The sequence below is a fragment of the Aphis gossypii genome, chromosome 3, assembly GCF_020184175.1.
Source record: "Aphis gossypii isolate Hap1 chromosome 3, ASM2018417v2, whole genome shotgun sequence".
NCBI classification, from domain to species: Eukaryota; Metazoa; Arthropoda; class Insecta; order Hemiptera; family Aphididae; genus Aphis; species Aphis gossypii.
The window spans coordinates 18,958,297-18,973,008 of NC_065532.1; the positions used below are offsets into that span (position 1 = coordinate 18,958,297).

Genomic DNA, 14,712 nt, shown 5'->3' on the forward strand with positions numbered 1-14,712 from the left:
TCGTGTATCGTGACTTATACAAACACAGATAGGTATAGGTACCGAACACAATGTTACAGTAATGTATTTATTTACGTACCCATCACGTGATTGGTCGCTCGCTTTGGATCCAAAGACCGCGGTGCAATAATGTTATTACGATCTCCGCGACCGCCGCCCGGCACGATGCGCGCGTGTATGTGCGAGCCGCGCGGCCGCGAGTCCGATCATTTCGGTCCGACATGTGCACGAAGGCGTTGATCAACAGCGGCGCCCGGCAACCGCCCGCGGCTATCGTCCGGTTCGTGGTGCATGGAACGCTGGCGTGGCTGTACTTCCACGTCATGTGGATGGCCGGTTCCGTGGACTGGGACTCGATCGTGTTCCCGACCATCAGCGAGGTGGGAAAATTCATGTCGTTCATGCTTACGATGTGGACACTGGTGAGTAACTATAATATTATTATACCTGTATAATTGCAGTCGTTACGACGTGCAGTATATTATTAAGTATATGTTATACGATCTGGAGGGATACACTATTATAGCATTAAGACCCTTATTATTATTTCAACAGACTATATCGACGTTTATGAAAATATTTCTTTTCATAATGTTAATAAGTCGTTAAAAAACAAAATTCTTTCTAGAAAAATCATATCACGTTTTACTATTTTTTAAAACGAATTTCGAACGATTAGTTTATGAGTTATAATAAGTATAGTTGTATAGAACACGAATTTCGCTGCATTTTCTACTTTTCACTATTGATCGGAATTGTCACTATTAGGAAATTTTATCTAAATTATTTAGTGTAACATTTTGCAATTTTTGACATTTTTTTTTCAATTTTATTGCAATTCTGTTAACTTTTATCATTTATAAAAAATGTGTAACTATTTTTCAACTTTGTTCACATTATTTTATTTTCTAAATACATTTTTAAATAACTTTTAATTCAATGTATGGTAATAAACTTTACTAATAAAATTATGAAATTGTAAATATCTATGAAGCATATAATATATGTTTTATGCACTTTTTGTCCAGTGTACCTAATGATATTTGTTTTCAATTTTGTTTTTAATAGTAATGTATTAAAATATTTTTTTTGTAAAATTTAAATATTATTCAAAAAAAGAAAGATGAAAATAAATTTCAAACGGTTATTAAGTATTTCAAAACAAATTTAGTATTGTACCCAATACCCATACAGTATACATATAAGCAATGTGTTATTAATTAATTGTATATGATTTTTTGATGTGTAGATATGATAAATTTGTTTATTTGGTATAATATGGTCGGCTCCTTTAATGCTTTTTGACCATAACACTACTGAATTAAACTATAGTAAAAATTATAAAATAGATACTAAGTAGTATAATATAATGTATATAATAAAGGTCATTACCTCAAAAAAAAAAAAAATAAATAAAATAAACATATAATGTATTATTAATAGGCCTCATGTTTATACATATTTCGATATGGTTTAATCAAGAGATATTTTCATTGCTCGTTTATTTAGTTAATTAAATATTGTCAGTAAATAAATAAAAATAATTTATTGATAAAATAATTTTTCATGGTTCAGTCAGTTTATTTATAAATCTTTTTTTTAATAGTTTTGACACATTGTAGGTATACCTATATAATATTTTCAATCAACATATTTTTAATTGATTAATTAATTATATTTGTAGACGTAGGGAACTTAAATATGCATACAATATGTAGGTATACATAAAAAATAACCTAATATAAAAATATAAAATAATATATTAGATGAAATTATAATTATTAAATTTAATCAATATATTGTAAGTAAATGTGTTACAGGACTATTGTCTGTTGAAAAAAGAACACACACGAAAGTATATGGAGAGGTGGTTACAAACTTCTTCTATTTTATGTCCCCATTGGAGATTTTAAAGTCTCGCGCCTTTTCCTCTAAATTAAAAATATTGATTATACAATATACATAATATATAATTAAACAAATATAAACTTTTACTCCGTAATGATAGCTTATTGCATCTTCACAGCAATGTTTAGACACCCCCTTCTCAGGTTGGGAAACCCTGATACAGAGTAGTATTTAAAATATATGTTTTCAAAATATCTATTGGTAAACTATATCATAAAATCTTATTTTAAAACCTTAACTTTTGTCGTTATTATTTTTAAATGTTTCACTACCTATTGAAATTATCGACAAATATATTTTAATAATTTCATGAAGATAATGAATGTTTTATGTTGATGAGTAAATATTTCAAAATGTTTATTATTTTTAAATAAAACTTTGAAGGATAAATAGCTTCAATTTGCTCTATTGCTTTATAGATGTATTCATAATATATAATATCTTTAAGTTTTCATATTACAATTATTAGTTATTATTATTTGTGGTAGGTTATTTTTATAATATCACTAATATAAATATTGATTTTTTAATTAAAAATATTATATTTAATACATTAAAATATTTTAATTATAATTTATTGAGTTATAATATAATTTGTTCAAAAAAAGTTGCAATGCATGTATGATATAATTGATAATTTTCACTTGAGAATTCCGAAAAGTCCATGTTTAAAAAATCAGATTTTTCATTTTTCGGGTTTGCGAAAGCACTTCTCAATGTTTCATTTGTGGCGTTTAATTTATTTTTTATTTACATTAAATGTTTAAGTTTATTTGATATGCCTATAATAATATATGTAACCTATAACTAGATGAGTTTACATTTCAGATTAATTTATAACTTTATTTTTGATACTGTTTCAAGATCGTTGCATAATTAATGAATATTGATGATCATATCAATGTTTTATCTCATATTTATATAATATAAAATATAATAAATCTTTTAAGTATTTCAAACAGTGAAGAAAATTAAATAGAAAAACTCAAAGATTATATGTAATATTGATAGGTACCTATGAATTTTCTTGATTGATTTCATAATAATATTTATAAAATTATTAATTAGTAATTTACTTACAATTTGGACTAGGTTTGATAATGAATTTATTTTATCAACAAAATTATAAATATACTATATGTAATATGTGTATATGGTTTTAAATTGCAATATTATACAATAATAATTAAATGTAAATAATTAACCAAAGTGAGTTAAATAATTTACCACAGACTCATATATATATTATCTTTATAATAATTTATGATTGTTTACCCAAGTAAAACATTTTTATAATTTTAATAATTTGTTAATTATAATCAAATTTAATTTGAAAGGAATATTGGTAAATCATTACACTTGAAAAACAGGTTTAAATATAACTATATTATTTTAATCTATATTCTTTAGAGGACGCAGTGGCGGTCAAATTATTTTGTCATAGGTAACGATGAGGCTATAATTTTTATATATGCCTTTGAACTTTAAAAACAAAGTTTAAAGTTTAAAGGTTATTCATTTATACATTATTTATTAATTTAGAATATAAATTAAAATGTTAATTCGTAGGCAAAAATTATACATAAATTTGTTAATTAATTTTTTTTTGTTAGTTTGTTTATCTTATACTTTACTTGAGGTTAAGTGTTTATATACTAGTAAATAGTATGTACAATTAAATTTTTAGCCAATAATCCATTGAAATAATTTTAGAATAGTACAATAGGCAATAGCTATAACATTATATTTTTAATTACATTTTAAATATATTTTTTATTTAACTATAAAAGTAATGAGAAAAAAACCTAAAAATTATATACTATTGTAATTTATATATATATAAATTTTTTATGTTTGAACTTAGAATTGATAATTTAGTATTTATTTTTAATATTTTATTCATTATACATATACAATTTTGCAAATTTTTAAAGTACAATTTTTACCTTCACAATGGGTTATTATTTTTATAATCAGAAAAAAGAATTTTGAAAAAGTTTAAGTGGGATATTCTAACAGTAAAAATTGCTACGTTGAACATTTCTATGAAAACGGATACAACAAATGCGGTAGGTATGAATGCACATACGTGAAATATTCTCAACCCTCAAATGGATATTAGAGCTCGGTGAATTTTACCAATATATTTTTTTTACAGTTAATAAAAATAAATGACCCCTAATTTCAATTGCTATAATTTGTACAATAACATTTTGTTCACGAGTGCAAGTGGACGTGTAATATAATATTTTAACATAGGTAAACTAGAATAAATATGTATATTAATATATTAATAACAGCAATATATACTATTGATATCCACGCTGAGGATTAACTGAAATAATATTTTTTACGGGAAAACTCCCATGACTATAACTCTCAATTAATAATAATATTATATAAGTAGGTAGTTTAAAAACACTTAATAGATCTTAGGTTATTTTAAGAAATTACAAATTAATATTGGCGATTTCGCGTTATGAGCAATGAGGTAATCGTCCGCGGCTGATTACTCTTGCCGACCGCGGATGGTTACCTCGTTGCTCATAACGTGAAATCGTCAATAATGTTTAAAATTAATTTAATATAACTAAGGACAAAAATAAAATAATTGGTAACTGAGAATAATTTTTTCCGTTTTATACATTATGAAGTGATGGTATTTTTATTAACTTGAATAATAGGTTAGATTAATTATAAGTATTATTTAGAGCTTTACTGTTTTTAATAATATTTTGTTCAGATAATTTAACAATAATTCTAGTATATAACAATTACCTTACTGAGTAGACATTAATAGACAATAGTTGTGTTTCATCCAAACACCTGATTTACACTTCCACTCTCACATCGAGCACGTCACCTGTAAATCCCTAAAACCATTAGGTTCATTAAACGCTTCTCTTCGAATTTCATTCTAACTTACTTTCTCAAAAGTTTATATTGCGTGCTTGTAAGATCGATAATAAAATATGGCTTCATTCTTTGGGATCCTTATACAACCACTGACTCATCCCTACTTGAGCGGAGTTCAACGTAATTTCCTTAATTTTGCCTACTTTTGTCTTAAGATTGAACACCAACCTCACGAGTATTCCCCTGTCTTATTCCACTTATAGCTTAGTAGTTTTTCTGACAGAAGAGTTTTAGCCAACATTAACTTTCTAAATAAACTGGTCAACGATACCATAAATGCATCTAAGTTTTTTGCAGAGGTGAACTTTAGAGTTCCATGCAGATCATCCAGGCTAGTGGCTCCTTATTATATCCCTCAACACACCACTAATTATGGCCGTAACCATCATATTCACAGAATGATGCGATAAGCAAATGAGAACCTCTTTAGTCTCTAAGTCTTATTCTATATATATTAATACAGTGTATAATATTTAATGTTTGTCTGTTTAACTTTTTTATATTTTCAAAACTGTACCTTAGAATAGTCCCGTAATATAATATAAATTAATAAAATAAAAATAAAATATGTAGTTATGTTTTCTTAAATACATTTTTTTTTAAATTTAATCAGTTATTAAGTTTTGTTAGATAATTATTCGTATTATGGTAAACGATGACAGCAAAATACAAGTATAGGAGTGCCTTATTTGAGTCGTTGCGATTCATAGATATATATCAATTATAAACTGGGGAGTTCCTAGGGGGGTTGGGTGTTCATGCCCCCCCTCGAAAATTAATATCTATTATCTAGTAAAATAAATACACTTATGCACTTAAAATAGGTACATGATAGTAAAAATATTGAACCCCCACCAAAAAAAATTTCTAGGCACGCGTACTTGATTGTAAATTATAAAAATTATTACTTATATTATGTTTTAGATCATGCATTTAGGATTTTTCATGATAGCTACAGTGTTGGATTTCTTCGAATTGATTCCACAGTCTGTTATTATCGGAAAATTGCTCAACAAAATTCGAGAGGGGAATGACTTCTTTTTCATGACTGTGATGCTGCCAATTTCTATAGTAAGTACATATATTTATTGTTTTTTTTTCACACCGATTAGCAATATTAAATTGATGTATTATTATACTAACATTATTAATAATAATATTATATAACATTAATTATTCTATACAGGTTTTTTAATTTTTATTTCTGTATAAATCATAATTACTTAAGAGGATGTCATGTCACCCGTAATCTATACTTGAAAATGGTTTCGCATGGGATAAACGTATCTCGAGAGTATTCACAGTAAGCCTTACCAAATGTTTTACCGTAGTACGTATTATAGAGTAAATGATTTTTATTAACTTAAAGAAAACCAAAATTATTCATTTATATAGATTTTTTATTTTTATTTATTAAAAATGATGGATTATTGATAAAAAAAAAATAATAAAATTGTGACTTCGATAAACTTTTCTTTTACGTACATAGTGTAAAAATTTGGTTAATTTACTGTAAATAATGTGATTACCTACTTATAAATTATAGTGCCTCATGAAACTATTTTTTTTTATATAATTTTATTATTATGCAATAACCATTACTGACTTATGACAGCTCTTAAATTTCTTCGAATTAGTATTCACATATTATAAATATATATTTCGTAAATATGTTTTTTCTCCTCGAAATGTTATTAAAATTGCCTATACTAAACTCCTTAAACAGCCGAACCCTTTGTCTTGACCAAGTTCATCGAGTATTATCTATAAATTATTATTAGGAATAACACCAATGGTTTACATATAATTTGTTCGATATGTTGCAGTGTGTCTGTAGCGGCTTTTGGTCTGCATGGGTATTATTTAACGACATTATTTATCCATCAGCTGTAAATAATGTCATACCAGTATTTATCAATCACGTGTCACATACAACTCCTATTTTCGTTGTATTTATTGAATTGTGTCTCTGTTACCACGCATCGCCAAGAGTGAAACCAGCCATTGCCAGTCTTGTTACTGTTGAAACTATTTACCTACTTACGTAAGCAATTATTATCTATAATATATTACATAATATTACTACATTATAGGACCTATAATATATATTTAAATACATGTAATATAACATTGTTATATTGAAAATATGTCAATATATTATATTATCAATTGTCGTGGTTTAAAACTTCCATATAATAATATATGTAGTGTTAAGTCTCACTAAGTGGTGGTTATTTACTAGTTACTACGAAAAAGCAAAAGTTTTTCATACGCTCCTTCAAAATGTCAACATATTCCTATTATAAATAGTATGCATTTTTACTTAAAATATTACTTATAAAAAATGTAGTAAAAGATTCAAAAATGTTGTAAATTTTTTAAAGCGAAATCAAAGCGACTATTTAATTACTAATAAGTAATAAGAGGCAACATATTGCAATATAACATCCATATATTACCACACGCATGAACATTAAAATATAAAATTCATTGGATGAGTACAGATGATACCTGGTAATATAGTTTAGTAGAATTCAGATTTAAATAACTCACATAATAACGCATTTGAATAATATTTTTTTATTGGTAAGATAATATTCTAAATGCCGAATTTAGCTCGAAGTTTAGATTATTTTTTTTTTAATTCCCATAACAAAATTCCTAGTCAGATTTCATAAATGTCAAAGTATTTGAACTCAAAACTATCGACTTAAAAAATTATAATACCTCAAAAAGTTGTATTCCCTGCAGAAAGAGATTGTTGTCTTTAAAATAAAACTTAAATTAGAGATAGCACGTTTTAGCAGCTATACATTTTCAAAAAAACTTTGTAGTTTCAATTCCCATTCATAAAAATTACGTTTTTACAATTGTTTTTATTATTTATTTTTGATAAATATTAAAATGGATAAATATTGATGTAAATTGTAAATAATTATTTTTGTATTTTTTTTCAAATTACACGGTACATACGCGTAGGTTTGCGACATTATGATATTTGCTGTGTGTACGTAGACTGTATTGTCTATTATTGATGTTATTATAATATATTTATTCCGTGGAAAATCCTTTCGAGTAATAAATCTGTACATAAAAAAAAAGATTAAAATTAAAAATACAATACTTCAAACTTCATTTTAAAAAATTATTATTAGGATAATATATAATTTATATTTATGTGAACAACAATAGTATTTATATTATAGATAAAGGTATAATATTACACATATGTATGATTATCATTTAATCATTTTTCGTAATGATTTTATGGAATTTTAGTCAGTTAAATAACACATGTATAATGATATATATAATTTTTTATATTATCAGAATGATCACATTGCGAATTCAACACGGCAGATGGGTATACTTACTAATCGACATTTACGTAAATACAATTCCAAAGTTTATCTTCGTGTTTTCATTCCTCAGTTACATCGTACCAGTTATCTTTTTGGTCAGTTGTCTCAGGCTGAATAACTATATCTGGGGTGAGTTTATTAGTTTATATTATATGTGATTTTTTTTATCAAGAATCCCTCATTATTTCAAAAACTATATATATATTATTTTATTTCTTAGTATATATTATTTCTTTTATGTATGTGTAAATAAAAGCAAAAAAAAAAACAAAAGTATATATTTTTTACTATTTTTTATTGCGTTATAATTGTATAAAATCTATATTGTATATTTGTATGTGTTAACGTTTTTACTTTTCTATAATTTTTATTTCATATTTCGAAGCAAAACATTATTCTGAGTATTCCAATTGTAACGGTCGATATTTTGATATCTTTTTCCCGTACAAATATAAATGATATTATTAATAGTTTATGATGAGAATTTTTTTATTTAACAGTATTTCCTTTGAATATTTACAAATTACATATATAACATACATAACACATAGATTTTGCGTATAATCATACGGTAATTATACGTTGTTGAATATAATATGACTTCGCGATTTTCCCATTCACAATTATAACGTTTGCAATACTTACAGTTTTATTTGTTAAATGACTAACGCGTGTGTGTTTCCCTATTGGCTTACCGCGGCAAAATAATATTGCACCGTAATTAAAATCGAGACTGGGATTCCGTAATAATACGGGTGGTGGCAATTACGTTATCGGCGACGGCAATGTTATATTATATTTGTCTTGCAGATTACGGCGGCGTGTATGATAGTGTACGGTGACTATTACGGCGGCGTGTATGATAGTGTACGGTGACTATTACGGCGGCGTGTATGATAGTGTACGGTGACTATTACGGCGGCGTGTATGATAGTGTACGGTGACTATTACGGCGGCGTGTATGATAGTGTACGGTGACGGCGGCGTGTATGATAGTGTACGATATGTATAACGGCGGCGATGTTTATTTCATACGCTCTGCCCGTTTAATATTCGCGTGTACAACTAGCCGAGATTGGTGGCGATTTTATTTTAATTGTAGGGTTAGGCACGTTCTAGCCTTCCCGACGGTACGGGTAGCCAAGAACGGCGGCGGTCCTATTGACGGCGGTGGTAACGTCAGCGTGTGGGCACGTTCTAGCCTTCCCGACGGTACGGGTAGCCGAGAACGGCGGCGGTCCTACGGATGACGGTAACTGGCACGTTTTAGCCTTCCCGACGGTACGGGTAGCCGAAAACGGCGACGGTCCTATCGACGGCGGTGGTTGTATGGGAAATGGTCCGACTAGCGTAGGCCGAGTGCGTCCGTGATTCTAGCCTTCCCGAAGGTGGCCGAGAAACACTTTCACACTAGCCAGTCACTAATCTGACCAGGTGGCCAAAGCGCACTGTTCGATTGTGGTGATTGCGGAGGTCCCTTATATAGTCTCTGTCCTCCGGGTTCGTGTGTCGCGGAAAGGTTATTTTATTAGCTGGGCAATGCGTTCGGTATTGGGCCGCAAACATGGAAGGTGTATTACCGCGCTCTATCGGCGGCGGATACTAGTTCTGGGGCCTTTTGGTTTTATTATTTGTTGTTGGGCGGCGCGTCGTCAGTATTAGTATGTCGTATTCGTTACATTGTCCCCTTTTTTTTTTTTTATGTATTTTTTTTCTCTTGAAGAGAGAAAAGAAAAGAAAAAAAAAAAACTATTTACATTATATACATGGTACAGCTATTACAACTATTGACTTACAAACTATTATCTCTATGATACAACTATTAACTTATAAAAGACTATCTCTTTCGTTTATACCAGGCGCGTTTGGCTGCGGCTCGTCGTTCCGCCCGGGTCGGTTTTGGGATGATTTCTGCCTGATCATTGTCCTTGGTCATTGCTGATGGGTTACTGGTCGCCGTCGGTTCCACTCGTATTGAGGCAATTGTAGCTTCGATAAGGTTTCTTTTTCGCAACATCTCTTCGGCTTGCTGAAACACCTCCAATCCATATTGGTTAACTTCCCCATTATATCGTTGCTTGTTGATGCGGGCAGCCATTTGCCGTTGAAATTGCGCAAATTCTTTTGCGAGTCTTCGGTCATCCTGCGAGATTGGTTCGATCTTTCCAACTTGTAATTGAACCGGTTCATCGTCGATGTCGCTGTGTGCCAGTTCAAGGGCATCAGTTTCGTGGTTGTCTTCGTTCCCACTTACACTGGTGTCGTCCCATTGCTCTGTCCTCTCTTCGGACTCACTGTCACTCCCAAATGCGTCTTTCAATCTCTTCTTCAGCGCTTGTTGTTCCCTGATGGTCTGTTCATCTTCACTAAAACCATCTTCCCCAAACAGATCGGAGATGATTCGCCGATATTCGCGTTATCCTAACCTTTATATAATAATGGTCTCCTCGATATAATAAAAATAGTTTCCTAATTTCTTTATTCCTCAGCTGAAGATAGTCTGTTTGTTCACGTACCAGCACTGTTGGTTCACTTGATATTTTCATGATTTTTTCACTTGTTTTTTTTGATCCATGTTCTGGTTTCTTTGTTGTGACACTTTCTTCATCCGAGCCCTGGCTGTTTTTATCATGATCTTCGTTTCGACCTCCGGAATATTCGTGGGAAAATTTATTAGCGCCCCCAGTGTTAGTGTTTGTTTAGGTATGCCCATCAGTTCTCTAGGTGTGTATCCGGTGGTAGTGTGCGTAGTGTTATTGATCCAGAATTCAATTTTCTTCAAGTAGTTCACCCAGTTGGTGTGTTTTTTGTGGCAGTACGTTCTCAATATTCTCCCGATCTCCCTATTGGCCCTCTCTACCGGGTTACCTTCGGGGTTGTAGGTCGTGGTTCTAATGATTTTGACTCCAAGTTTGGCCATACCTTTTGCCCATGCCCGGCTATGGAACTGTGTTCCATTATCGGTCAGAATTTTTTGAAATATTCCACATTGAGGTATGTATTGCTTCTCAATCTTATTTAGTATAGTCTCTGCCTTCGCCTTTCTCAGTGGGTATACCTGAATATATTTCGAAAATACATCCATCATAACCAATATGTATTTTGCTCCCAACTGTCCTGTGGGTAACGGCCCAATTAGGTCAAGTGATACCATTTCTCGTGGTTCTGTGGGAATATTTGTTTTCATTGGTCCCCTAGCCAATTGATTGAATATTTTGCTTTTCTGGCATATGTCGCATGATTGCGTTATTCGTTTAATTGTCTTGTACATATGGCTGAGTTGACAATCCGATTTAAGTATTTGATATATTTTGGTTGCACCGCTATGCCCATATCGTTCATGTGTTTCCTTGATCAGCGCTACTGCGAGTTGGTCTGGTATCATCAATCGACTTTTCCCTTGCTTATCGATGTAGAATAGTAATTGTTGGTGTATGGTATACGGTATTTGTGGGTTTTCGTGTAGACGATATATGATGCGCTGTATCTTCTTGTCTTCTTGTTGTAATTTCGGTAATTGTTGCAGCTTCTGAATAAACTCTTTGCTGTACTGGTCCACTATTAATTGGTTGATAAATATTTGCTGGTGAGTCGGTACTTTATTTTCTACTGCTTGCACATATCTTGTTAATGTGTCAGCCCCGACATTATTTTTTCCTGCTACAAATTGTATATTGAGGTTGAATTCTTGTATTTGTATCGCCCATCTCATGAGTCGAGTATTCAACAATCGGCATGTATTAAGGAATGTTAAGGCTTGATGGTCAGTTAATAAGTACGTGGTATGTCCTAATATGTAATTTCTATATTTCTTACATCCGAATACTATGGCTAAAAGTTCCCTTTCCGTTGTGTAGTATCTCCGCTCTACCTCTTGTAGAGTTCTACTGGTGAATCCTATAGTCCTGTGTTGTCCATCTTTATCTATTTGGTATAGCTCAGCTCCTATGTGCGTACTAGACGCATCGGTAGCCATATAAAATGGTTCAGTAAAATTTGGATATTTAATGATGATATCCTCTAAGAAGCATTGCTTAATTTTGTCAAATACAACCTGATGTTCCTGACTCCACGTCCAGACCTGATTCTTCTTGGTCAGTTGGCTAAGTTTTTCAGTATATGACGATAGGTCACGAATATACTTCCGATAGAAGTTAATAAAACCCAAAAAGGCGCGTATTTGCTTCTGGTTTCTTGGTGCCGGAAATTCTTGTATTGTTTTTTATTTTTTCAGGATCCATACTGATGCCTTCCTCTGATATGACGTGTCCAAGGAAAATAATTTTTTTTTGTAAAAACTGGGATTTGTGTATATTTACCGTTACATTGTGTTTTTTGAATTGGTTAAATATAGTCCTCAAATGGTGCATATGTTCTTCAAAGGTTGTAGAAGTAATATGTATATCATCCACATATGTTGCCGTGAACTCCAAAATTTCTGGTCCTAAGACCTGATCCAAGATCTTTTGGAATTCTGCCACGGAATTTACTAGTCCAAATGGAAGTACTTTAAATTGGTAATTTCGTCCCCTATGCAAAAAAGCTGTTATGGCCCGACTTTCCTTCTTAAGTTGACACTGCCAATATCCCGAGGTCAAATCGATTGTGCTAAGGTATTTGGCTCCTTGAAACTTCAACAAGATTTCTTCCATATTCATGGGACATTCCCTGTCTGGTATTATTCTTTTATTTATCTTTCTCGCGTCAAGACAAAGTCTGATCTCACCATTTTTTTTTTCTATTCCAATGATGGGTGACGACCATGGCGAGTCGGATTTCTCTATAATACCAAGATCTAGCATTCTTTGTATCTCTTTGTCTATCTTACTCAATCGGGATATCGGTATAGGATACGGCCGCTGGTACACTGGCTCCCCCGGACTCACTTTGATTTGACACTCGTAGTCTCGTATTAGTCCCGGATTGTCTGAAAATATGTGCTGATATTCTTGTAATAGTTGCTTAAACACTTCCTCTTCTTTGGTGTTCAGTGTTACGTTTACTGGGTTCTTCGATAATTTCTATATTTGTAATCTGATTTTTTTCTGGTGAATGATTTTCTGAAAATGGTGTGGTCCTTTGTTCTCCTCTAATTAACCACTTGATAGTTTTATCTGTGAAATTTATGTGTGTGTTGTACTGGTTTAATACATCTGCACCGATGATAGCACGTTCATTCAAATTCTCTACTTGTATAAAATTAATGAAAATTTGTCGGTCCCCTATATCGCAGCTACAAAACAGTTGTTTTGAAACTTTACAAATTTTTCGTCCTACTGCGTTGCTGATTTGTACACTGCTGATTGGTAACACTGGTATTTCAACATTAGTTCTGATTATTTGGTCTGCCAACTCCTTATTGATAACACTAATTGTAGCCCCGGTATCTATCAGTGCTTCTATCGGTTCTCCTTCAATGACACATTTCAAGTATGGGCTTACTGATCCCAGGTTTGCTTGTATATTATTAACGGCATGGCTGACTTGGTCCTGATTGTTTATGTCTCTCTGCTCATCTTCAGTGGCACTGATTTGATTGATTGCCTGTCTGTCTCTCCATTGTTGATTGGTGTCCCTGTTGTTCTCCTGGTTGTTTCTAGTGACTTGGTATTCTCTTGGTTGGTTAATTCGACCTGTTTGTCGCCAGTTGCTTTCCCTCCGTGGAGTTTCTTCTCTAGTCCTATTTTGGTTGTTATTGTTATTCTCCCTGTTTTGGGGTTGTCGATTTTCATAACTACTATTACTGTTCTCCCGAACCGTAGTTCGCCGGTGTTCTTCAGTACCCAATATCTTCATTGCGTTTAGTATGGTACACTCTGGTAACGAAATTAGTATTGCCCGTAGGTATCCCGGGTAATGACTGGCAATATTACTTACGATTTCTTGTTCAGCTAATCTTGGCACTTCTAGGTGTCTTAATTTTGTTGCCCAGTAGGAAAAATGTTCTCGATAGTTAGTATCATTTGGTATTTGTTTTACACTAAGACATTGGCTCCATGTTTGCATCTGTATGTCCCGTGACCAATATTCATCCTTAAATGTGTCTTGGAACTCTTGCAAGTTTGTTACTTGAAACCTTATTGTTGAGAACCAGTTGCTCGCCGTAGCTTTCAAGCAGTCCCCAGCAATAATTAGTTTCTCATCCGCATGTGTAATTTGTTTTAATGTAAAATATTCATCGAGTCTATTTAAAAAATCTATGGGGTGCATGTCTCTTCGGTTGCCAAAAAATAACGGTTTCGTAATGTCCGTTATTGGTCCCCTGCAGATTTCCTCTTTTTTATTATGAGTATTCTGCTGGTAGCTGTCTCCCAGATTTCTGAATGTGGTTACGTATCGGTTCTCCATTTCTTCGATTACTGATTGGTATTTTTCTTCTGTTTCTTGTATTTTTTTATTATGTATTTCTTCCCACTGTAATTTTAAGTTTTGAATTTCTTCTTTATGCTCTTCTTTGATATTTTGAATTTCCTTCTTTTGTTTTTCGATTTTTTTGTTTGTTCTTTTATTTGCGTTTCGATTTCTA

General features: G+C 31.6%; 2 protein-coding genes and 1 long non-coding RNA gene across 4 annotated transcripts in view; 1 reads left to right on the top strand and 2 right to left on the bottom strand.

The window, feature by feature from the left end:
• The window catches only part of LOC114119371 (uncharacterized), a 24,359-nt gene extending 24,146 nt beyond the window's left edge, over positions 1-213 (bottom strand). Inside the window, exon 1 of one of the 2 annotated variants that reach the window (XM_050205075.1) lies at positions 80-213. The gene's annotated coding sequence lies outside the window, so the exon portion shown is untranslated. The remainder of the gene's footprint in view (positions 1-79) is intronic. The other variant, XM_027980896.2, reaches the window with a different exon arrangement.
• The window catches only part of LOC114119376 (androgen-dependent TFPI-regulating protein-like), a 16,826-nt gene continuing 2,291 nt past the window's right edge, over positions 178-14,712 (top strand). Inside the window, exons 1-4 of the mRNA XM_027980905.2 lie at positions 178-422; positions 5,749-5,895; positions 6,651-6,868; positions 8,155-8,315. Of these exons, the coding sequence (XP_027836706.2) occupies positions 222-422; positions 5,749-5,895; positions 6,651-6,868; positions 8,155-8,315 (727 nt within the window). The 5' untranslated portion in view covers positions 178-221. The remainder of the gene's footprint in view (positions 423-5,748; positions 5,896-6,650; positions 6,869-8,154; positions 8,316-14,712) is intronic.
• LOC126551513 (uncharacterized) overlaps positions 7,061-14,712 on the bottom strand; it is a 21,665-nt gene continuing 14,013 nt past the window's right edge. Inside the window, exon 3 of the long non-coding RNA XR_007605441.1 lies at positions 7,061-7,908. This is a non-coding gene — a long non-coding RNA (uncharacterized LOC126551513). The remainder of the gene's footprint in view (positions 7,909-14,712) is intronic.